This window comes from Oncorhynchus nerka, linkage group LG7 (assembly GCF_034236695.1).
Source record: "Oncorhynchus nerka isolate Pitt River linkage group LG7, Oner_Uvic_2.0, whole genome shotgun sequence".
NCBI classification, from domain to species: domain Eukaryota; kingdom Metazoa; phylum Chordata; class Actinopteri; order Salmoniformes; family Salmonidae; genus Oncorhynchus; species Oncorhynchus nerka.
The window spans coordinates 26229335-26254610 of record NC_088402.1 but is presented as its reverse complement, the minus strand read 5'-3'; the positions used below and the strand labels follow the sequence as shown (position 1 = coordinate 26254610).

Here is a 25276-nt window from a genome sequence, read left to right as displayed (position 1 = left end):
CCTCCATCCTCAACACCAACATCAGCCAACCTTTACCGCTCACTGCCTTTTGTCTCTGACAGCTCGTTCTCATGGATGAGGCTTCTTATTTTGGGCTCTGGAAGTTCTCCTCCGCAGCACTAGCTGTGCGTCTGAAGCCACTGAGGCCCACGCATCATTACAGTATGAATAAAACCCACTCTCTCCCTCGCTCTCTTCCTCATTCCCACTTCTTTTCAAACCATCCCTTAACATTTTCCCTTTCATAATGATGTTGAGGATAGATTAATAAAAAGCAAACCTATAAAGGAAACCTCTTCCCTATAAATGTGTACCCTAATGCAATGTTATTGTATATACATTGCATATGCATACATTAAATAGGTAGTGCATGTGTATTATATGTGTAGTATATGGTATATGGTATATGTGTAGTATATGGAAACATGTTGAGTAACGAAGTCAATCCCTGATTGCACTTAATCCTGGAGAGAACCAGCGCTAATTATTATTGTGCCCGATAATTACATAAAACCAAATACAGTAATGGGACACAACAGGTGTATTTCATTACTACGTTACCACACAATTAAGTGCAATTGCAGCTTTTATCCTGTGGGTGTGCAGTCAGTTACCCAACCAAATACAGCTTTTACTGTATTTGGTTATTATTTTACTGTTTAAACCAATAGAGGGCTGTCCCCATAACTCCTAAACCTGGACTTGAATGAGATGTTCATTAAAATGTCACTATTTTTCAACTTCATATTCATCATCTCCAGCACCACCCTAACATCAACATATGGAAAAATGGCACGTCTATGTTTTGTGGGAAAAACGACAAGTGCTTCCAATGACATCATCGTGTGCATTGTGTGATTTTAACCAACTATGAGTAGGCATTGCCTAATACTTAGATAGTCCTCGTTAGATTTGAATCTGCAGGGTTCACAAGAAGGTGAAAAACAATAAGTACATACACCCAACATGACTGAATCCTTAATCCAAGGTCTATCTTTTTTACTATAAAACATACTGTAGAAACGTTCCATTTTCACATATGTTGATGTTGGGGTGGTGCTGGAGATGATGAATATGAAGTTTAAAAATAGTGACATTTAAACACAGTGAAATAACCTTTTGACGCTTAAGTTCTAAGTATTAATAACGCCTTACAGTGCGAGTTATTTTTGCACACGGTACCAGAATTCTATGCTGCTGTTCTAGAATTTGATTGTTGCATTTTGCCACTATTCTCTACACCCCTCATTGCATCAAGATCACATTTTCTGCTTCATATTAGGCTTTATAAAACTATTTTTAACCACTCAATCTCTAGCAGCAAATATCTATAGCAATATTTATAATTAAATAATAATTATTATGATCTATATTAAATTAATATATGAAAGAGGCTGTGGTATTAGCCTGTCTGAGGGTCTGCGCATGTGAGACTGTGTAACGATGTGCACTGAGGGTCGGGAAGCAAGTTCAGGAAGTGAGTAAATAAATGCAGCATAATACAAAACCAGAAACACGAACAACGCACAGACATAAAACTGAAACAGAAACAATGACGACTGGGGAAGGAACCAAAGGGAGTGACATATATAGGGAAGGTAATCAGGGAAGTGGAGTCCAAGTAAGTCTGATGACGTGCAGGTGCGCGTAACGACGGTGACAGGTGTGCACCATAACGAGCAGCCTGGTGAGCTAGAGGCCAGAGAGGGCAAACACGTGATAGGCGGGAAACTTGGGGTGTTAAATCCAGTGTGTTTGATACAATAGTGTTGAACAAACCAAAGTGATAGCGGGGTATGAGCATATATTACATATGCAGGCCATGGCTAAGGGAAATGCTGGCATCATAAATACTTTTTGTTCATTTTTTAAAATGTATGTAATTTATTCTACCCAGGAAAAACTAGGCTACAGCGGTGCCTACATTTGATCATCCTGTCAACGTATTATCACCACTGGGCATTTAGCCTAAAGACGCCTGCCTCGTCGCCAAGCGATGAAGATATTTTGTGTCATCAAATGCAGTAAGTATTATGGCTTGGATAAGTTTTAGCCTGGTCAGAGCGGAGGAGAGTGAGAACAGGGTCATGTAATCAACAGAGTGAGGTAGTTTGTTCAGATGGTCAGATTAAATGGTGACTGTGTGTAATCAGCTATATTGTGTGCAATGACCATGCCATTAATGGATCACAAGTTTACACACTTAGTATTTGGTAGCATTGCCTTTAAATTGTTTAACGTGGATCAAACGTTTCGGGTAGCCTTCCACAAGCTTCCCACAATAAGTTGGGTTGAGTGAATTTTGGCCCATTCCTCCTGACAGAGCTGGTGTAACTGAGTCAGGTTTGAAGGCCTCTTTGCTCACACACACTTTCAGTTCTGCCAACAAATTTTCTATGGGATTGAGGTCAGGGCTTTGTGATGGCCACTCCAATACCTTGACTTTGTTGTCCTTAAGCCATTTTGCCACAATTTTGGAAGAATGCTGGGGTCAATGTCCATTTGGAGGACCCATTTGTGACCAAGCTTTAACTGATGTCTTGAGATGTTGCTTCAATATATCCACATAGTTTTCCATCCTCACGATGCCATCTATTTTGTGAAGTGCACCAGTCCCTCCTGCATCAAAGCACCCTCACAACATGATGCTGCCTCCCCCAAGCTTCACGGTTGGGATGTTGTTCTTCGGCTTGCAAGCCTCCCCCTTCGTCCTCCAAACATAACAATGGTCATTCTGGCCAAACAGTTATATTTTTGTTTCATCAGACCAGAGGACATTTCTCCAAAAAGTATGATCTTTCTTCCTATGGTTGCAAACCATAGTCTCTCTTTTTTTATGGCGGTTTTGGAGCAGTGGTTTCTTCCTTGCTGAGAGGCCTTTCGGGTTATGTTGATATAGGACTCGTTTTACTGTGGATATAGATACTTTTTGTACCGGTTTCCTCTAGCATCTTCACAAGGTCCTTTGCTGTTGTTCTGGGATTGGTTTGCACTTTTCGCACCAAAGTACGTTCATCTCTAGGAGACAGAACACGTTTCCTTCCTGAGCGGTATGACGGCTGCGTAGTCCCATGGTGTTTATACATGCGTGCTATTGTTTGTACAGATGAACGTGGTACCTTCAAGTGTTTGGAAATTGCTCCCAAGGATGAACCAGACTTGTGGAGGTCTACCATTTATTTTCTGAGGTCTCATCTGATTTATTTTGATTTTCCCATGATGTCAATCAGAGGCACTGAGTTTGAAGGTAGTCCTTGAAATGCATCCACAGGTACACCTCCAATTGACTCAAATTATGTCAATTAGCCTATCAGAAGCTTCTAAAGCCATGACATAATTTTCTGGAATTTTCCAAGCTGTATAAAGGTACAGTCAACTTAGTGTATGTAAACTTATGACCCACTGGAATTGTGATACAGTGAATTATAAATCTGTCTGTAAACAATTGTTAGAAAAATGACTTGTGTCATGCACAAAGTAGATGTCCTAACCGACTTGTCAAAACTATAGTTTGTTAACAAGAAATTTGTGGAGTGGTTGAAAAACAAGTTTTAATGACTCCAACCTAAGTGTATGTAAACGTCTAACTTCAACTGTATTTGCAATGGTACGCTGCAGGGACCACTCAACAATGATCACAAATATGTGATCATACTCATCAAAAGGGTAAATAGTGTGGTTTTAGTGACCCATTACATAAGGTTAGCTGTACCCTGTGTGCATCCCAAATTGGACCCTATTTCCTATATATTATGTTACTTTTGACCAGGGCCTATAGGCCTGTCATGATTTCCTGCCTTTTACATTTTTCCCCTCACATTACCCATAAAATGATGTCAGGATTCCTATTAGTCCCTGACATAGATAGATATTGGTCCTACAGTGCCTTCAGAAAGTATTCCACATTTTGCTGTGTTCCTGCCTGAATTCAAAATTGATTAAATATATTTTCTTCTCACCCATCTACACACAACACCACAGAAGGAAAAGTGAAAAAATGTTTTTAGAAATGTATTGAAAATTAAATACAGAAATATCTGATTTAAATAAGTTTTCACACCCCTGAGTCAATACTTTGTATAATCATCTTTGGCAGCGATTACAGCAGTGAGTCGTTCTGGTATGTTTCTAAGAGCTTTCCACACCTGGATTGAGCAACATTTGCCCATTATTCTTTTCACAATTATTCAAGCTCTGCCAAATTGGTTGTTGATCATTGCTAGACAACCATTTTCAGGTCTTGCAATAGATTTTCAAGTAAATTTAAGTCAGAACTGTAACTCGGCTACTCAGGAACATTCACTGTGTTCTTGGTAAGCAACTCCAGTGTAGATTTGGCCTTGTGTTTTAGGTTATTGTCCTGCTGAAAGGTGGATACTTCACCCAGTGTCTGATGGAAAGTAGACCGAACAAGGTTTTCCTCTAGGATTTTGCCTAACTCCATTCCATTAATTTTTTTTATCCTGAAAACCTCCCCATTCCTTAACGATAAAAGCATACTCATAACATGATACAGCCACCACTATGCTTGAAACTATGGGGAGTGGTACTCAGTAATGTGCTGTATTGAATTTGACCCAAACATAACACTGTACTCGGCACAAAAAGTTAGTTGCTTTGCCAATTGTTTTGCAGTGCTACTTTAGTGCCTTGTTGCAAACAGGATGCATGTTTTGGAAAATGTTTATTATATACAGGCTTCCTTTTCACTCTGTCAATTAGGTTAGTATTGTGGAATAATTAAAATATTGATCCATCCTCAGTTGTCTCCTATCATAGCCATTAAACACTTAAGGTCACCATTGGCCTCATGGTCAAATCCGTGGGTGGTTTCCTTCCTCTCCGACAACTAAGTTAGGAAGGACACCTGTATCTCTGTAGTGACTGGGTGTATTGATACACCATCCAAAGTGTAATTAATAACTTCACAATGCTAACTTCACTGGGCTCCTGAGTGGTGCAGCGGTCTAAGACACTGCATCTCAGTGCAAGACACATCACATCATTGAGAAAAAAACGTTCTACTTTGACATTGTGGGGTATTGTGTGTAGGACAGTGACACAAATTTTCAAGGTAATACATGCTAAATTCAGGCTGTAACACAACATGTGGAATACGTCAAGGGGTGTAAATACTTTCTAAAAAAGACACTAAGTTATGCTTGGTGGTCTTATAAATTAATAGTTCAGTTCACAATGGAGCCCCTAGACCCACTCTGCATACCCCTGTTACCTCCTTTGTCCCACCTCCCACACATGCGGTGACCTCACCCATTACAACCAGCATGTCCAGAGATACAACCTCTCTCATCATCACCCAGTGCCTGGGCCTACCTCCGCTGTACCCGCACCCCACCATACCCCTGTCTGCGCATTATGCCCTGAATATATTCTACCATGCCCAGAAACCTGCTCCTCTTATCCTCTGCCCCCAACGCTCTAGGCGACCAGTTTTGATAGCCTTTAGCCGCACCCTCATACTACTCCTTCTCTGTTCCGCGGGTGATGTGGAGGTAAACCCAGGCCCTGCATGTCCCCAGGTACCCTCATTTGTTGACTTCTGTGATCGAAAAAGCCTTGGTTTTATGCATGTCAACATAAGAAGCCTCCTCCCTAAGTTTGTTTTACTCACTGCTTTAGCACACTCTGCTAACCCTGATGTCCTTGCCGTGTCTGAATCCTGGCTCAGGAAGGCCACCAAAATTCAGAGATTTCCATACCCAACTATAACATCTTCCGTCAAGATAGAACTACCAAAGGGGGCGGAGTTGCAGTCTACTGCAGAGATAGCCTGCAAAGTAATGTCATACTTTCCAGGTCCATACCCAAACAGTTCGAACTACTAATTTTGAAAATTACCCTCTCCAGAAATAAGTCTCTCACTGTTGCCGCCTGCTACCGACCACCCTCAGCTCCCAGCTGTGCCCTGGACACCATTTGTGAATTGATCGCCCCCATCTAGCTTCAGAGTTTGTTCTGTTAGGTGACCTAAACTGGGATATGCTTAACACCCGGCAGTCCTACAATGTAAGCTAGATGCCCTCAATCTCACTCAAATCATCAAGGAACCCACCAGGTACAACCCTAACTCTGTAAACAAGGGCACCCTCATAGACATCATCCTGACCAACTGGCCCTCCAAATACACCTCCGCTGTCTTCAACCAGGATCTCAGCGATCACTGCCTCATTGCCTGTATCCGCCACGGAGCCGCAGTCAAACGACCACCCCTCATCACTGTCAAACGCTCCCTAAAACACTTCTGTGAGCAGGCCTTTCTAATCGACCTGGCCCGGGTATCCTGGAAGGACATTGACCTCATCCCGTCAGTTGAGGATGCCTGGTCATTCTTTAAAAGTAACTTCCTCACCATTTTAGATAAGCATGCTCCGTTCAAAAATGCAGAACCAAGAACAGATACAGCCCTTGGTTCACTCCAGACCTGACTGCCCTCGACCAGCACAAAAACATCCTGTGGCGGACTGCAATAGCATCGAATAGCCCCGTGATATGCAACTGTTCAGGGAAGTCAGGAACCAATACACGCAGTCAGTCAGGAAAGCTAAGGCCAGCTTCTTCAGGCAGAAGTTTGCATCCTGTAGCTCCAACTCCAAAAAGTTCTGGGACACTGTGAAGTCCATGGAGAACAAGAGCACCTCCTCCCAGCTGCCCACTGCACTGAGGCTAGGTAACACGGTCTCCACCGATAAATCCACGATTATCGAAAGCTTCAATAAGCACTTCTCAACGGCTGGCCATGCCTTCCGCCTGGCTACTCCCACCTCGGCCAACAGCTCCGCCCCCCCGCAGCTCCTCGCCCAAGCCTCTCCAGGTTCTCCTTTACCCAAATCCAGATAGCAGATGTTCTGAAAGAGCTGCAAAACCTAGACCCGTACAAATCAGCTGGGCTTGACAATCTGGACCCTCTATTTCTGAAACTATCTGCCGCCATTGTCGCAACCCCTATTACCAGCCTGTTCAACCTCTCTTTCATATCGTCTGAGATCCCCAAGGATTGGAAAGCTGCCGCAGTCATCCCCCTCTTCAAAGGGAGAGACACCCTGGACCCAAACTGCTATAGACCTATATCCATCCTGCCCTGCCTATCTAAGGTCTTCGAAAGCCAAGTCAACAAACAGGTCACTGACCATCTCGAATCCCACCGTACCTTCTCCGCTGTGCAATCTGGTTTCCGAGCCGGTCACGGGTGCACCTCAGCCACGCTCAAGGTACTAAACGATATCATAACCGCCATCGATAAAAGACAGTACTGTGCAGCCGTCTTCATCGACCTCGCCAAGGCTTTCGACTCTGTCAATCACCATATTCTTTTCGGCAGACTCAATAGCCTCGGTTTCTCGGATGACTGCCTTGCCTGGTTCACCAATTACTTTGCAGACAGAGTTCAGTGTGTCAAATCGGAGGGCATGCTGTCCGGTCCTCTGGCAGTCTCTATGGGGTGCCACAGGGTTCAATTCTCGGGCCGACTCTTTTCTCTGTATATATCAATGATGTTGCTCTTGCTGCGGGCGATTCCCTGATCCACCTCTACGCAGACGACACCATTCTATATACTTTTGGCCCGTCATTGGACACTGTGCTATCTAACCTCCAAACGAGCTTCAATGCCATACAGCACTCCTTCCGTGGCCTCCAACTGCTCTTAAACGCGAGTAAAACCAAATGCATGCTTTTCAACCGATCGCTGCCTGCACCCGCATGCCCGACTAGCATCACCACCCTGGATGGTTCCGACCTTGAATATGTGGACATCTATAAGTACCTAGGTGTCTGGCTAGACTGCAAACTCTCCTTCCAGACTCACATCAAACATCTCCAATCGAAAATCAAATCAAGAGTCGGCTTTCTATTCCGCAACAAAGCCTCCTTCACTCACGCCGCCAAGCTTACCCTAGTAAAACTGACTATCCTACCGATCCTCGATTTCGGCGATGTCATCTACAAAATGGCTTCCAACACTCTACTCAGCAAACTGGATGCAGTCTATCACAGTGCCATCCGTTTTGTCACCAAAGCACCTTATACCACCCACCACTGCGACTTGTATGCTCTAGTCGGCTGGCCCTCGCTACATATTCGTCGCCAGACCCACTGGCTACAGGTCATCTACAAGTCCATGCTAGGTAAAGCTCCGCCTTATCTCAGTTCACTGGTCACGATGGCAACACCCATCCGTAGCACACGCTCCAGCAGGTGTATCTCACTGATCATCCCTAAAGCCAACACCTCATTTGGCCGCCTTTCGTTCCAGTACTCTGCTGCCTGTGACTGGAACAAACTGCAAAAATCGCTGAAGTTGGAGACTTTTATCTCCCTCACCAACTTCAAACATCAGCTATCCGAGCAGCTAACCGATCGCTGCAGCTGTACATAGTCTATTGGTAAATAGCCCACCCATTTTCACCTACCTCATTCCCATACTGTTTTTATACTGTTTTTTTTATTTTTTTATTTACTTTTCTGCTCTTTTGCACACCAATATCTCTACCTGTACATGACCATCTGATCATTTATCACCCTAGTGTTAATCTGCAAAATTGTATTATTCGCCTACCTCCTCATGCCTTTTGCACACATTGTATATAGACTGCCCATTTTTTTCTACTGTGTTATTGACTTGTTAATTGTTTACTCCATGTGTAACTCTGTGTTGTCTGTTCACACTGCTATGCTTTATCTTGGCCAGGTCGCAGTTGCAAATGAGAACTTGTTCTCAACTAGCCTACCTGGTTAAATAAAGGTGAAATAAAAAATAAAATAAATAAAAATAGGTATAAATCAATTATTTGCACTTGCAATGAAATGCAGTTTTTCACCAGCCATGTTTTATCTTAGATTACTATTCTGGATTACATAGTACATTGCAGGGAATGGCCATGAGTTAGAACGCAAGGGAGAAAAATGACTGAAAGACAAGGAAAATGAGAAGCCATTGAAATGGTGTCCTAGTAGCACCTATTGATAGTGCCTTTCCATGGGGATTAACCTGTGATTTACAGGCCTGGTGACATCACCGGTGGTGTATTTGGAGAGGGGATTTAGACGATCAATACATTGTTAGTTCCGAATCCTCTCGCTTCAACACATAACCCCACCCAACCTCATTCAAAAGGAGACTGAGGCTGTGTCTCAAAGGGAACCCTATTCCCTATTTAGCGCACTACTTTTGGGCCCTGGTTGAAAGTACTGCACTATAAAGGGAAAATGATGCCATTTAGGATGGATACTATGTAGGGCCTGCTCAGAGAGCAGGGGGGGGATCTAATGGGATAGAGGAAATACCGGAACCTTCCTGATGTAGTAATCTCTTTGGCATACTAACACTAATCTTCCTAGCTAAGGAACATAGCCTTAACAGCGTTCAAGGCATGAGTAAATATTTATATCTAGGTCCCAAATAGTACCCTATTCTCTATATCAGTGGTTCCCAACCGTGGCACACTGATGGGATAAAAATTCCACACCTAAAATTCCCCAAATGTCCCTTTGAACTTATTTAGTGGTGATGACCTCCACCTCACCTGGTACATACTACAAATAATCTATACAGATGTAACCATTTGTGCCATTCAATGTATTATCTGAGTGATATTCTTTCTAGTGGGACTGGTGCTCCCAAATCAAATAATCACATTCATTCCACAGGTTACATTTATAATTGAGTGTTCAAAAAAAGTAGCAATATTAGGAAAACACAGTTTGAAAACTACTGCCTTGTATAATGCACTACTCAAAAAGTAGTGCACTACATAGGGAATAGCGTGTCAATTGGGATGCATCCTTTCGCCACGATAAACTCTGACCAGAGGAGTATCCTACAAATGGCAAGGAATTATTCAGAACTAACCTGCTACGAGGCAGGTTAACTCAAGACTAACTCCATTTCAAATTAAATCACTTTTATTTTTGGTCACAGGCGCTGAATACAACCGGTGCAGACCTTCCAGTGAAATGCTTACTTACGAGCCCTTAACAAACAATGCAGACTAAAAAACTACAAAATTGACGAATAAACTGAAGGAAAAATAGTACCACAATAAAATAACAACAAGGATATATACAAGGGGTACCAGTACCGAGTCAATGTGCAGGGGTACGAGGTAGTCGAGGTAATATGTATACAGTATACTGACTCTGCGTGCAATGAACGCAAGAGAAGTGACACAATTTCACCTGGTTAACTAGTGATTATGATTGATAGATTTTTTTATAAGATAAGTTTAACGCTAGCTAGCAACTTACCTTGGCTTACTGCATTCGCGTAACAGGCAGTCTCCTCGTGGAGTGCAATGAGAGGCAGGTAGTTAGTGTTGGAGTAGTTCACTAAGGTTGCAAGATTGAATCCCCGAGCTGACAAGGTGAAAATCTATCGTTCTGCCCCTGAAAGAGGCAGTTAACCCACCGTTCCTAGGCCGTCATTGAAAATAAGAATGTGTACTTAACTGAGTTGCCTAGTTAAATAAAGATTAAAAGGTGTAAAAAAAAAAAATTTAATTAAAAAACGGCCATATCGGTGTCCAAAAATACCGATTTCCGATTGTTATGAAAACTTGAAATCGGCCCTAATTAATCTGCCATTCCGATTAATCGGTCGACCTCTAGTATAGAGACAAAGTAGAGTCGCAATTCAATGGCTCAGACACAAGAGGTATGTGGCAGGGTCTACAGTCAATCACGGATTACAAAAAGAAAACCAGCCTCGTCGCGGACCAGGATCTTGCTCCCAGACAGACTAAACAACTTCTTTGCTCACTTTGAGGACAATACAGTGCCACTGACACGGCCCACTACCAAAACCTGTGGACTCTCCTTCACTGCAGCCGACGTGAGTAAAACATTTAAACGTGTTAACACTCGCAAGGCTGCAGGCCCAGACGGCATCCCCAGCCGCGTCCTCAGCATGCGCAGACCAGCTGGCTGGTGTGTTTACGGACATATTCAATCAATCCTTATCCCAGTCTGCTGTTACCACATGCTTCAAGAGGGCCACTATTGTTCCTGTTCCCAAGAAAGCTAAGGTAACTGAGCTAAATGACTACCGCCCCGTAGCACTCACTTCTGTCATCATGAAGTGTTATGAGAGACTAGTCAAGGACCAGATCACCTCCCCCCTACCTGACACCCTAGACCCACTCCAATTTGCTTACCGCCCCAAAAGGTCCACAGACGTAGCAACCACACTGCACACTGCCCTAACCCATCTGGACAAGATGAATACCTATGTGAGAATGCTGACTACAGCTCAGAATTTAACACCATAGTACCCTCCAAACTCGTCATCAAGACCCTGGGTCTCGACCCCGCCCTGTGCAACTGGGTACTGGACTTCCTGACGGACCGCCCCCAGGTGGTGAGGGTAGGTAACAACATCTCCACTCCGCTGATCCTCAACACTGGGGCCCCACAAGGGTGTGTTCTGAGCCATCTCCTGTACTCCCTGTTCACCCACGACTGAGTGGCCAAGTCAAGTTTGCGGACGACACTACAGTGGTAGGCTTGATTACCAACAACGAAGAGACGGGCTACAGGGAGGAGGTGAGGGCCCTCGGAGTATGGTGTCAGGAAAATAACCTCACACTCAACGTCAACAAAACAAAGGAGATGATCGTGGACTTCAGGAAACAGCAGAGGGAGCACCCCACTATCCACATCGAGGGGACAGTAGTGGAGAGGTAGTAAGTTTTAAGTTCCTCAGTGTACACATGACGGACAAACTGAATTGGTCCACCCACACAGACAGCGTGGTGAAGAAGGCACAGCAGCGCCTCTTCAACCTCAGGAGGCTGAAGAAATGTGGCTCGTCACCAAAAGCACTTACAAACTTTTACAGGTGCACAATCAAGAGAATCCTGTCGGGCTGTATCACTGCCTTGTACGGCAACTGCTCCGCCCACAACAGTAAGGCTCTCCAGAGGGTAGTGAGGTCTGCACAACGCATCACCGGGGGCAAATTACCTGCCCTCCAGGACACCTACACCACCCGATGTCACAGGAAGGACATAAAGATCATCAAGGACAACAACCACCTGAGCCACTGCCTGTTCACCCTGCTATCATCCAGAAGGCGAGGTCAGTACAGGTGCATCAAAGCAGGGACAGAGAGACTGAAAAACAGCTTCTATCTCAAGGCCATCGGACTGTTAAACAGCCACCACTAACATTGAGTATCTGCTGCCAACATACTGACTCAAGTGCAGCCACTTTAATAATGGAAAAATTGATGTACAAATGTATATCACTATCCACTTTAAACAATGCCACCCTACATTACTCATCTCATATGTATATACTGTACTCTATACCATCTACTGCATCTTGCCTATGCCGTTCTGTACCATCACTCATTCATATATTTTTATGTACATATTCTTCATCCCTTTATACACACAAGTGTAAGGCAGTTGTTGTGGAATTGTTAGGTTAGATTTCGCATTGGTTATTACTGCATTGTCGGAACTAGAAGCACAAGCATTTCGCTACACTTGCATTAACATCTGCTAACCATGTGTATGTGACATAAAATTTTATTTGAACCAACCATAGACATGCAGTGCATTCAGAAAGTATTCAGACCCCTTAACTTTTTCCACATTTTGTTACATTACGTTCTAAAATAGAGTAAATAAATGATTTTCCTCAAATCTACACACAACACCCTATAATGACATGGCAAAAACAGGTATAGACATTTTGGAAAAATGTATTAAAAATAAACTTAAATATTACATCAATATTCAGACCCTTTACTGAGTACTTTGTTGAAGCACCTTTGGCAGTGATTACACTCGAGTCTTCTTGGGTATGACGCTAGAAGCTTTGCACAGCTGTATTTGGGAAGTTTCTTCCATTCTTCTCTACAGATCCTCTCAAGCTCTGTCAGGTTGGATGGGCAGCATTGCTGCACAGCTATTTTCAGGTCTCTCCAGAGATGTTTGATCGGGTTCAAGTCCGGGCTCTGGCTGGGCCACTCAAGGACATTCAGAGACTTGCCCCGAAGCCACTCCTGCATTTCCTGGCTGTGAGTTTAGGGTCTTGTCTTGTTGGAAGGTGAACCTTTGCCACAGCGTGAGGCTCTGGAGCAGGTTTTCATCAAGGACCTCTCTTTACTTTGCTCCGTTCATCTTTCCCTCGACCCTGACTAGTCTCCCAGTCCCTGCCACTGAAAAACATTGCCACAGCATGATGCTGCCACCATGCTTCACTGTAGGGATGGTGCCAGGTTCCCTCCAGATGTGACGTTTGGCATTCAGGCCAAAGAGTCCAACCTTGGTTTCATCAGACCAGAGAATCTTGTTTCTAATGGCCTGAGAGTCTTTTAGGTGCCAAGCGGTCTGACATGTGCCTTTTACTGAGGAGTGGTTCCGTCTGGCCTGATTGGTGGAGTGCTGCAAAGATGGTTGTCCTTCTGGAAGGTTCTACCATTTTCACAGAGGAACTCTGGAGCTCTGTCAGAGTGACCATCGGGTTCTTGGTCACCTCCTTGACCAAGGCCCTTCTCCTCCGATTGCACAGTTTGGCCAGCGGCCAGTTGTAGGAAGCATCTTGGTGGCTCCATACTACTTCCATTTAAGAATGATGGAGGCCACTGTGTTATTGGGGACCTTCAATCCTCACATCTGTGCTGACACAATCCTGTCTCGGAGCTCTACGGACAATTATTTTGACCTCATGGCTTGGTTTTGGTTCTGAAATGCACTGTCAACTATGGGACCTTATATAGACAGGTGTGTGTGCCTTTCCAAATCATGTCCAATAATTAAAATTTACCACAGGTGGACTCCAATCAAGTTGCAGAAACATCTCAAGGATAATCAATGGAAACAGGAAGCACCTGAGCTCAATTTCAAGTCTCATAGCAAAGGGTCTGAATGCTTATGTAAATAAGGTATATCTGTTTATTCGTCATACATAAAAAAAAAAAAAAAATTTTAAATGGTTTTGCTTTGTTGTTATGGGGTATTGTGTGTAGCTTGGGGGGGACAATTTAATCAATTTTAGAATAAGGCTGTAACGTAACAAAATGTGAAAAAAGTCAAGGGGTCTGAATACTTTCTGAATGCACTGAGCTGGAATGTCAAGCTAACTGAAGCTGGTTAGCTTTAGAAAACACTTTATTTTTATTTTTACAGTTAGCATAACCCCTTTCAAAAACAAAGCCTTCGCCGTATTCCACCTCGTGAGCTTCTGTGATTGACCAATTAAAATGTTCCTTGCATGTATCGTACAAAAAACAGGAACATTTTGAGTTGACTGACTTTAGGGTACATTGAATGATGTGCTGTTTACATCAGTATTATCATAGGGTTGACACAGGCTACCTCAAGTTATCATTAACATCAGAGGACAAAATGTATTGTGTAGCAACCAGGCAAAGCTTTTTCAATACACTGACTGTCAGAAATTGCATCCTATTCCCTCTGTGGTGCACTACATTTGACCAGGACCAATATGGTTCTAGTCAAAAGTAGTGTACTACATAGAGAATAGGGTGCCATTTCTGAAGCAACCAATGACTGCCTGAGGAAACGCAGACGGAAAATATCCAGGCAGTTTTTCCTGCGTTAAAAATGTAATCTCCATAATGTAATGACTAAACTCCACTAACACAGCGCACAAAGGACCAATACTTTTTCCTATGATGAGCTCAAAAAGACACTCCCAACATTTGCCACAGAACACCAGCAGTTGCAGCAGTACGTAAAATGGCACAGTACGTTCTTTACAAATCACTGCATTACTGTAAATATGGACAGGAAAATAAATTTCCCTCACAGCATACACTTAGTTAACTAGCATATGTTGAAAGTGAAAGCATTCCATTAATTCCCTTTGATCGTTACTCATTGATTAGAAATTATACCTTTCTGTGCGCCGGCTTTGGTATCTTTCAGTTCATTCTGTGCTTCTTCGATTTTATCTGCAACACAAGAAAGGAAGGATACCTGTTGGTTTTCAGCACAGAGAAACAAACCAGAAGTAAGAGGCTGATTATTATCCACACTATAGGCAATGTAGAAAATAACTAATGATCCTGAGGATGCTTCCTACACTGGTGTTGTGATATGGAGAGGTTTTTTATTATAATAAGAACCAGACCTTCTTAGGGGAGGGAGAACACCAGAGTACTACAAAAAACATCATTATGAGAACAGCTCTTAGGGCTAGTACACACATAGGTAATGTCCCAAATGGCACCCTTTCCCAAATTAGTGCACTATAGGGAATAAGGTATGAATTGGGACACAATGTTGAGAGCTCTTAATATACCTCAATTCCACAGCATATGCATGATACATGTTAGTGGAAATGAGCTAAAGAAATGAACGCAGTGATAATGTAATTCTAATTACCTTTAAGAAACTGAAGGGATTCCATGAGGATCAATGTATGGATAAGATCAAGCACAACCTAGGCGACATCACAACACAACTCACATGGCTGTGTATTATTTCCATCTCAATTAGACCTTTTATAGTGTGTCTTTGTCCCAAATGTATTCACACCCTTGACCTTTTCCGCATTTTGTTGTTAGACAAAATTTAAAATGGATTAAATTGACTGGCCTACACACAATGCTTCATAATGACAAAGCATAATTATGTCTATCAAAAATTGTACACATTTATTAAAAAAATGAAAATCTAAAATATCTTGAGTCAATAAATATTGAATCCCTTATTTATGCCTAAAGTTCAGGAGTAAACATTTGCATAACAAGTCACAAGTTGCACGGACTCACTGTGTGCAATAATAGCGTTTAACATGATTTCTGAATGACTACCTCATCTCTGTACCCCACACATACAATTATCTGTAAGGTCCTTCAGTCTAGCAGTGAATTTCAAACACAGATTTAACAAGAAAGACCAGGGAGATTTTCAAATGCCTCGCAAAGAAGGGCACTTATTGGTAGATGGGTGCGAAAAAAAGCAGACAAATAATATCCCTTTTGAGCATGATGTAGTTATTAATTACACTTTGGATGGTGTATCAATTCAACCAGTCACTAGAAAGATACAGGCGTCCTTCCTAACTCAGTTTCCGGAGAGGAAGGAAACCGCTCAGGGATTCCACCATGACGCCAATCCTAGAGGAAAACGTGGTTCAGTTTGCTTTCCACCAGACACTGGGAGATTAATTCACCTTTCAGCAGGACAAATACCTAAAACGCAAGGCCACATCTACACTGGAGTTGCTTACACAAAAAGACTGACAGCTGTAATCGCTGCCAAAGGTGTTTCTCACATGTATTGACTCAGGGGTGTGAATACTTATGTAAATTATATATTGCTGTATTTCATTGTCAATACATTTTCAAAAATAAACAAAAACATGCATGTTTCACTTTGTCATTATCTGGTATTGAGTGTAGATGGGTGATAACAAAAACCTATTTAACCCATTTTGAATTCAGGCTGTAACACAACACTTGGAATAAGGGGTATGAATACTTTCTGAAGTGTCATGCCCTGACCATAGAGAGCTTTTTATTCTCTGTTGGTTAGGTCGGGGTGTGACTAGGGTGGGTCATCTAAGTAATTATATTTCTATGTTGGCCTGGTATGGTTCCCAATCAGAGGCAGCTGTTTATCGTGGTCTCTGATAGGGGAAATGGCTGCCTAAATATGATCCCCATTATGCTTTGTGGGATCTTGACTACGTATAGTTGCCTGTGAACACGATTGTTGCTTCACGTTTCATTTTGAGATTTATTGTTTTCTTTGAGTTTCACTTCCTAATAAAGAGAATGGAACCATACCACGCTGCATCTTTGTCCACTCATTATAACGATTGTGACATGAAGGCACTATAAAGGGAATAAGGTGCCATTTAGTTGCTAAATTCTTAATTGCTAAATTGTAATTATTTCGCTACTATGGCCTATTCATTGCCTTACCTCCCTAATCTTACTACATTTGCACACACTGTATATAGACTTTTCTATTGTGTTATGTGTAACTCTGTTTGTGTCGCACTGCTTTGCTCCATCTTGGCCGGGCCGCAGTTGTAAATGAGAACTTGTTCTCAACTGGCCTACCTGGTTCAATAAAGGGGAAATATATTTTTAAAAAATATTAGTAGCCTACCAAACTTACTAACTGCCTGGTACTCAGCACTCTATTGTCCCTCTAATCACTGTCTCCACTAAAAATAGGAGAATCAGCTTTCTATAGGCTAGGCCTACTACTGTATATTTATTTCTCAACTTTCCTAATATTAAACACCGTGCCTATATTTACAACAGGAGTATAGCCTATCTGGCTGGCATGAAAATAAACAACGGAGAAAAGCGCCCTCCATTCGCTATTTAAGTGCATAGATTACATGTTTTTTTCCTGCTGCCCCTGTTTCAATACAGGTGCCTGATAATGGTCCATTCAAAATCAAAACAAATTTCACACAGTATTTATTATATGTAAAGACAAGATTAAATCAAGAATAGTCTGTTGGGTGATATTAGCCTATCACTTGTGAATGATATATTATCACTCGTGAATGATGCCAAGCATAAACTTTTTCAAATCATAGTTGCACACCTCATGTAGCCTAGCCCATAGGCCTATATGTTTTAATAAGGTTTGTATCACACCTCATGTAGCCTAGCCCATAGGCCTATATGTTTTAATAAGGTTTGTATCACACCTCATGTAGCCTAGCCCATAGGCCTATATGTTTTAATAAGGTTTGTATCACACCTCATGTAGCCTAGCCCATAGGCCTATATGTTTTAATAAGGTTTGTATCACACCTCATGTAGCCTAGCCCATAGGCCTATATGTTTTAATAAGGTTTGTATCACAACTAAAGTGGCCAAATAACTTCTTAAAATGAAGCACAATAATCTGATTTACAAGGGGTGTAGAGCCTAACTGGCAAAAAAAAGCAGTGCGTGAGTTTCAAGTTTAGGGAAGATAATTTTCCCCATAAAAATGCACCTTTATAAGAAAAGCATTTACATGCACCTTTATAAGAAAAGCATTACATGCACCTCTATAACAAAAACATTACATGCACAATTGCACTTTTGATAATGGTGTTTCCGCTAATGAAACATTCACGCTTATATATATATATATATATATATATATATATATGAGCATTGCTGCGCTTATAATGTGAAGAAATAAACTATTAGGCTATCAACATTTTAAGCTAAACATTCTGATCTGTTGTGTCAGCCACAGTGGGTAAAGTGTTTTTAAATTCTACAGGTTGTATTAATTTGGAAACGATCGCATCCCACAACTGTCCCAGATCACGTTAGGAATATTTATTTCTCGCACAGAATAGGTCGACTTTGTACTATGGGGGATAGTAGATTGACATAGGCTAGTGCTTTTGCTGTTCATTTGACCTACTCATCTTGTTGGCTGCCGAAAAGTAAATGTAGCTCTTACAATATCTTCAATATGCACCTCGGAATTGAATTAGGACGCGAGCAGTTGCGTCCCGGATGTGTCTGTCTTCACTTGTAGCCTGTAAAAGGCATGGATTTTTTAGGATGCATTACGGCCACACAAAGGGGATGCTGCAGGGAAATTGGAGGCATTATCAAGTTCTTGTAAAATTGAAGTCTGCGAAAGTTACATTAATAACTCTAAATTAAGCATATAGGAATATCTATTTCTTTGTTAACAGCACAACACAGAATAGCCGCATGTGCTCACTCCCTCAAATCGCTTGGAGAAAATATCCTTTCTATTTTATTCAGCTTTGTTCATTTGTATTTTTCATACTATAAAATAATGCCACGGAAGTCTAAGCAAATCTTGTCTGCTAAATGAACTAGTGTAGCCCACAGCCATTTGAAATAGACTAATGGATTTATTGTGAAGGTATAGGCTATATTACATGGATTTATTAGACTTTTGAAAATGTAGACGTTCCAAAGGTCTGCATCAGTGGCTTGTAGGCTGTGTGTGGTAGCCAGGAGATTATGTGTTTGTTAATTAACTGTCAATTACCGTGAGACTAACAGTCATTTGCTTGACAATCATCGTCTGATGAAATTGTGACATCCCCCCACCACCACCCCTAGCAATCTTAAACAGCCACAGTTCAGTTTGCGCACGTGTGTGTATTTACTTATTTGGGAGCATGTTGTGGCATGTGTGTGTGTGTGTGTGTATGAATGAGTGTGTGAACTGAGATAGCCCTCTGACAGGGGACACAGACTGATAGCATGTTCTTGGCACTGAGGCCTGGTTGGTATGCCTCCAGTGACAGAATCAGTAACCACAGAGTAACAGAGTCCCTCCGACACACACACACTTCCCTCAGCTTCAGTTCATAGAACCACATTGCCTACCAGGCATTCACTAGAACTATCCCCCCAAAGCTCCCTAAAGCATACCACAAATTATATTATTGCAAACTCATTTAAAATAATAATAAATACTCATTTTCATTGGTCAGGGGATTTGAGGGTAGACTTTTACTATTATGCTTTATTGTTTGTACATGTATTGCATTAGACCACACTGGCAATCTAATATTCACTGATTACTACTACAACAGAACAATCTGAGGGGTAATATGGGGTATGAGACCAGGGACAGCATTCACCATAGATCAGAATACACACACCAAATGATTGATGATACACCTATTAAGTATAAGCCACTATGCCCAGTACTGAGTGCACACCGCCTCTGAACCTTAGTGAACAACACAGTTACAGTATGAAGCAGTGAAGGAGGGAGAAAGGGAGGCACTGGCTGCATACCAAATGGAACCCTATTTCCTTTATAGTGCACTATTTTTGAACAAGGCCCATGACCAGGGTCCAAATGTCAGGGACCCCAAAAGTAGTGCACTATAAGGGAAATAGGGTGTGATTTGGGATGAAGATAACACACTTAATCAGAATGCTAGGAGTTATTAAGACCGTGGGGAATGATTAGTGTTGTTCCTATTCCCCTCATTAAGATTCCTAGCTACTGTTATTACTGTGTGTGTTATTCCAGAACCCCTGTTATTAAAGGCAAGCTTTCAGAAGAGCCTTTTATGATGTGATGTTGGACATGGGATGACAGCCAGACAGCTACGTGTTTCACGAGAGGGAGAAAATGGAGAGATGTTAATCACACAATTTTTACATGATTAATCAAATATAACGTAAAAAATAAACACTGCATTTATGTTGCCGGTGACGATGAACAGAGCACAATCATCTAAAACGGGTTGTGTCCCAAATGGCACCCTATTCCCTATATAGTGCACTGCTTTTGAACAGAGCCCTCTAAGACTAGTGCACTATATAGGGAATAGAGTGCCATTTGGGACACATGCCTGACTGGAATTTAAACGGAGGGAGGGTCAACATTTGTTTTAGGGTATTGAACTCATGAAGCTATGTTATGGTTGCCAGTGACTGGACTGCTGTCGAGTGCAGGCTTAAGGAAAACAGAAAAATCTGAAGTTCATAAGATGCTTTCATACAAGAAAGCAGAGACTATAAATCAGTTCAATGCAGTTGTTTTCCATTTGACACAAGGCACTGCACCGACCTAGACAGAGTCTGTGGTAGTACAAGTAGGTTATACCACCCTTTGGTTACACTTTCATAGATGAATTCCTTGATTTTAACGAGTTAATTATTACAACTTAGACAGCTGCTTTCACCATCTATTCAAGCAGCAAAACTGGAACATAACACCCAGTGTAATATGTCATGGTTGTGATAAATTCAGAATTGATTCCCATTCAACTCATGAGTTGAAATTCAAATTGAATTGTCCACACCCCACAGGATGTAGAATTAGAATTTCAGTTTGAGTGACAGAAAATAGCATTTCATTCAGTGCAATTCAAATAAATTCCACTCTGTCATAGAACATGAATGTTTCATTGAATCTGCCAGGTCAGATACAGTAACTTTTATCTGGAAACAATGTTCATATACTCTTAACCTTAGTGCTAGAATAGCCAATTATGTTTCCACCAACCATTTAATTTGTTTGTTATTTTTTAAAGCTTTATGCTCAACTTGAGGGTTCAACTAATGCATTCAGGGATTATTTTCCCCATATTGAACAACATTTTTGTGATTTTTGTTTTCCTTGATCATTCATTTTAAGAGTTGGTCCTGACAATTGCATGTATATAACGACATGTTTTGTGTACACTCAATGACCAGTTTATTAGGTACACCCATCTAGTACAGGGTCAGACCCCCTTTGCCTCCAGAACAGCCTAAATTCTTTGGGGGGTGGCAGGTAGCCTAGTGGTTAGAGCATTGGGCCAGTAACCAAAAGGTTGCCAGATCGAATCCCCGAGCTGACAAGGTAAAAATCTGTCGTTCTGCCCCCGAACAAGGCAGGTAACCCACTGTTCCTAGGCTGTCATTGTGAATAATAATTTGTTCTTAAAACCTGTTTGGGGAAGGGGGTAGTATTGTCACCTCCGGATGAGAAGTGTGCCCAAAGTAAACTGCCTGTTACTCAGGCCCAGAAGCTAGGATAGATAGAAAAAACACTAATGTTTCCAAAACGGTTAAAATAATGTCTGAGTATTACAGAATTGATATGGCAGGCTAAAACCTGAGGTAAATCCATCCAGGAAGTGCTATTATTTTTAAATGGGTGTTTTTCCATTGAAAGCCTATCCACTATATAAAGGGATATGACCCAGATTGCATTCCCTATAGCTTCCACTAGCTGTGAACAGTCTTTAGAGATTGTTTCAGGCTTTTATTCTGAAAAATGAGGGAGAATGACCACTTTCAATGAGTGGACAGTGGAAAGTCCCAGAGCTGTTTGTTGCGCGCAACAACCTTTCATTTTTCTTTTATATTGACGACGCTATTGTCCGGTTGAAATATTATTGATTATTTAGACAAAAAAACATTGATTATAAACATCGTTTGACATGTTTATACGATCTTCACTGGTACTATTTGGATTTTTCGTCTGCCTGCGGTGATCGCCTTTGAGCCAATAGATTACTGAACAAAACGTGCCAACAAAACGGTTTTGGACATAAGAGGGACTTTATCGAACAAAACTAACATTTATTGTGTAACATGGAGTCTCCCTTTAACCCCTCTCTCTCCATATTTTACTCCCTTTACATTATCTCTCACTCTGTTTTACCTCTCCCTCACTCTTAAATCTCTGATATGATGAGCCCAGTCAGCAGCCCATTAAGAGGCAGCATCCAAAATGGCACCCTATTCCTTATTTGGTGCACTACTTTTTGGTACCATTTGGGATGCAGAAAAGTCTCCCGGTAAAGACCCTCATGTCAAACTTTGATCCAGGCAACGTGATTATATCTGGGGATCAGATTGGTGGTGGAAGTGGTTTGTGTGGGCAGGATGCATGTCAATTAAGCTGCAGAGCCGTGGGCCTAAAACGAGTCATCGTTGGCGCTACCATGACAACCAGGAATCCTATCCTCATTGCAGGCTGCCCCCCCCCCACACACGCACACACGCACACACACTGCCCCCTCTTTGCTCACTTCAGTGTGAGGTGGAATGTGATTAAACTGGTCCCCATGGACCAAAAATGACAAATCACAACAACCACATGTGAAACATAATTGACTTGGCTACAACGCCCACATGTTAGTGAATTCCCGAAACACCAAACCACAGCAAGGAGGAGGAGGAGCATAGCTTGCTCTTAACTCTTCAATGAAACAGGGCCCCTGTCAGCATTAGGCCCAAATTAATACAATTGGAGGAGTGTGCCCATGAGGTGCAGGGCACCTCTGCAGCAAACACCTGGCTCGGACTGAGGCTCTCCTCGTGACAGGCAGCACCCACTACCTGCTACCTGTCTCGGCCTGCTACTTGAAAACCACCAGGCTCCTCGTCCCCTGCCTGCCCACCTCCCCCTGCCAGGCAGTAACACATTTAGCTCCGCTCAACAGCCTGCTCTGCCCTTCTGGTGCCTGGGCCTAGCCATGCCCACTATGCCAAACAACTAAGTCAATCTGTGATTGGCATATGTGTGTTCAGTTCAACAATGGAGCACAATGCCTGGTGGGCTGCAGAGCAAACAGTATGGTGGATGGCTTTATTATTGGCTGCATTCCAAATTATACCCCATCCCCTATATAATGCACTACTTTTGACCAGGGCCAATAGGGCACTATGTATCTGGCAATAAACCGAGAGAACACAGTGGCAGAATACCTGACCTCTAACTTTGACTATGTCCAGACTCAGTAAGCATAGCCTTGCTATTGAGAGAGGCTGTTGTAGGCAGATCTGGCCCTCGAGAAAAGACGGGCTATGTAAACACTGTCCACAAAATGAGGAAACTAATTTCTAATATTTCTAATATTTTTTTGTTGATGCTGTTGTCCTCTCACTTGTGTTTGTTTATTTCACTTGCTTGGACAATATAAAATGTTTCCAATGCCAATAAAGCCCCACTGAATTGAGAGAGGGGAAAAGTGAGACTGATGCTGCTGCAGATGAGACAGGAACAGACAGCCATCCCCCACTTCTCTGTCACAGCAAGGGAGAGAGATGAAGATTGTGTAACTCAAAGAGCTACCTCCTCCTCGGGAACTCTTCCTGTCGTCTGAAAATAAGATATTGCTTTTTCTGCAGCTCTCAGCATGGACCTCCTGAAGCAGATAGCTACTGTACAGTATGGTCTGTCTGACACATGTTTGGGTCACACCCTTACAAGAAACCATTGGAGACGCCTATGGGTCTGGGGAAAACAACCAATCACAGACAAGAAAAGATACCAAAAAAAATAAGAACCTACACCCTATTCTAGGAAGTACAGTAAGCTCCTGGTTACGGTCAGTGGGTGACACACACACTGTGGTAGATGAGATGAGGAAGCCCAGTGACTAGTGTCCTATTACCCAACAGTCTATCATCATCAGCAGACTTACAGGCTAGTGCACACTGCTTTGACCTTCCCCACTCCCACAGACACTCACTGGAGCGACTGGCTCCATCAGCCTTAATAGACCAGGAGGTATGGAGAGAGTGTGTGAGGATGAGAAAGAAATAACCACCCAGACTACCCTGTGCTAGACTGCAGTGCTGTGCTGAGTGCTCCGACCCTCTCCGTCAATCATAGTGGACAAGGAGGGAGGGATGGAGAGAGAGAGAGAGGGGGGGCAGAGAACGAGGAGAAATAAAAATAAAAAGGGAACCACGCAGACTTCAGTGCTGACTGCACGTCTGAGAGTTTCGCTTCTCAAAAGCCGTGCAGCATGACAAACAAATAATTCAGGCGAATCTCGCTCCGTCTCTCTGTCTCTGTAGTTACGGGATCAGCTTCCGACTACTAAGCACTCTGCGAGGACAGGAGGAGGGGAGGCAGCGTGGGAGGATGGTATGGTGCAGCGTTTCCTGTTGGGGCTGGGCGTGTCTCGTTCCATTGGGATAGACTGGGAGGGAGATGGTTGTGGTGTGTATAGGCAAGGTAGTGAATGGACACAACATGCATTATGCACAAACTGAGTCAAACACCCAGTCACAACTTACAAGTTTGGTTTTGAACATGTACACACACACACACACGTTTTGGTGTGGGTTCTTTACAGTGTGGCTGGCCCCACAGGAAACAGTGGGAAGTAGGTAGGCAGGCAGGCAGTAGACCGGCAAGCAGCAAACAGGCATCCATTGATTGGTGGGAATCTTCCTTGAACAGTATCAATCAAAAGTTTGGACACACCGACTTATTCAAGGGTTTTTCATTATTTTTACTATTTTCTACATTGTAGAATAAGCAACCGACAAGTGCTCAGCATATGTGGGAACTCCTTAAAGACGGTTGGAAAAGCATTCCAGGTGAATCTGGTTGAGAGATTACCAAGAGTGTGCAAAGCTGTCATCAAGGCAAAGGGTGGATACTTTGAAGAATCTCAAATATATTTAGATTTGTTTAGCACTTTTTGGTTACTACATACTGTAATTCCATATGTGTAATTTCATAGTTTTGATGTCTTCTATTTATTCTACAATGTAGATAAATAGTCAAAAGTAAGAGAACCTTTTAATGAGTAGGTGTGTCAACATTTGACTGGTACTGCATATAAAACTACAGTGGTCAGATTGAGATGTGTTGGTTGGGGGGTTTGTGTGGGTGTGTGTTTGCGTAATGGCGCGGGTGGTGACAAATGTAAATTCTGAAACTTCCATCGCTATTAGACAAAAATGTGTCCTGTGTAAATAAAGAGACAGACTGCCAAACCAAAACACATGGCCAAGCAGAGCTAAATTATGATTTGTTTCTTTCTCAGTTGCCAATCATGGAAGGTGTGATTATGGTGCTGA

The 25276-nt window shown here is 42.4% G+C and overlaps 1 protein-coding gene across 1 annotated transcript in view; it reads right to left on the bottom strand.

The window, feature by feature from the left end:
* The window catches only part of LOC115131383 (zinc finger protein 40-like), an 87490-nt gene that overhangs the window by 17426 nt on the left and 44788 nt on the right, over nt 1-25276 (bottom strand). The window contains 1 exon segment of the mRNA XM_029663071.2: nt 14882-14938. Within this exon segment, the coding sequence (XP_029518931.2) occupies nt 14882-14938 (57 nt within the window).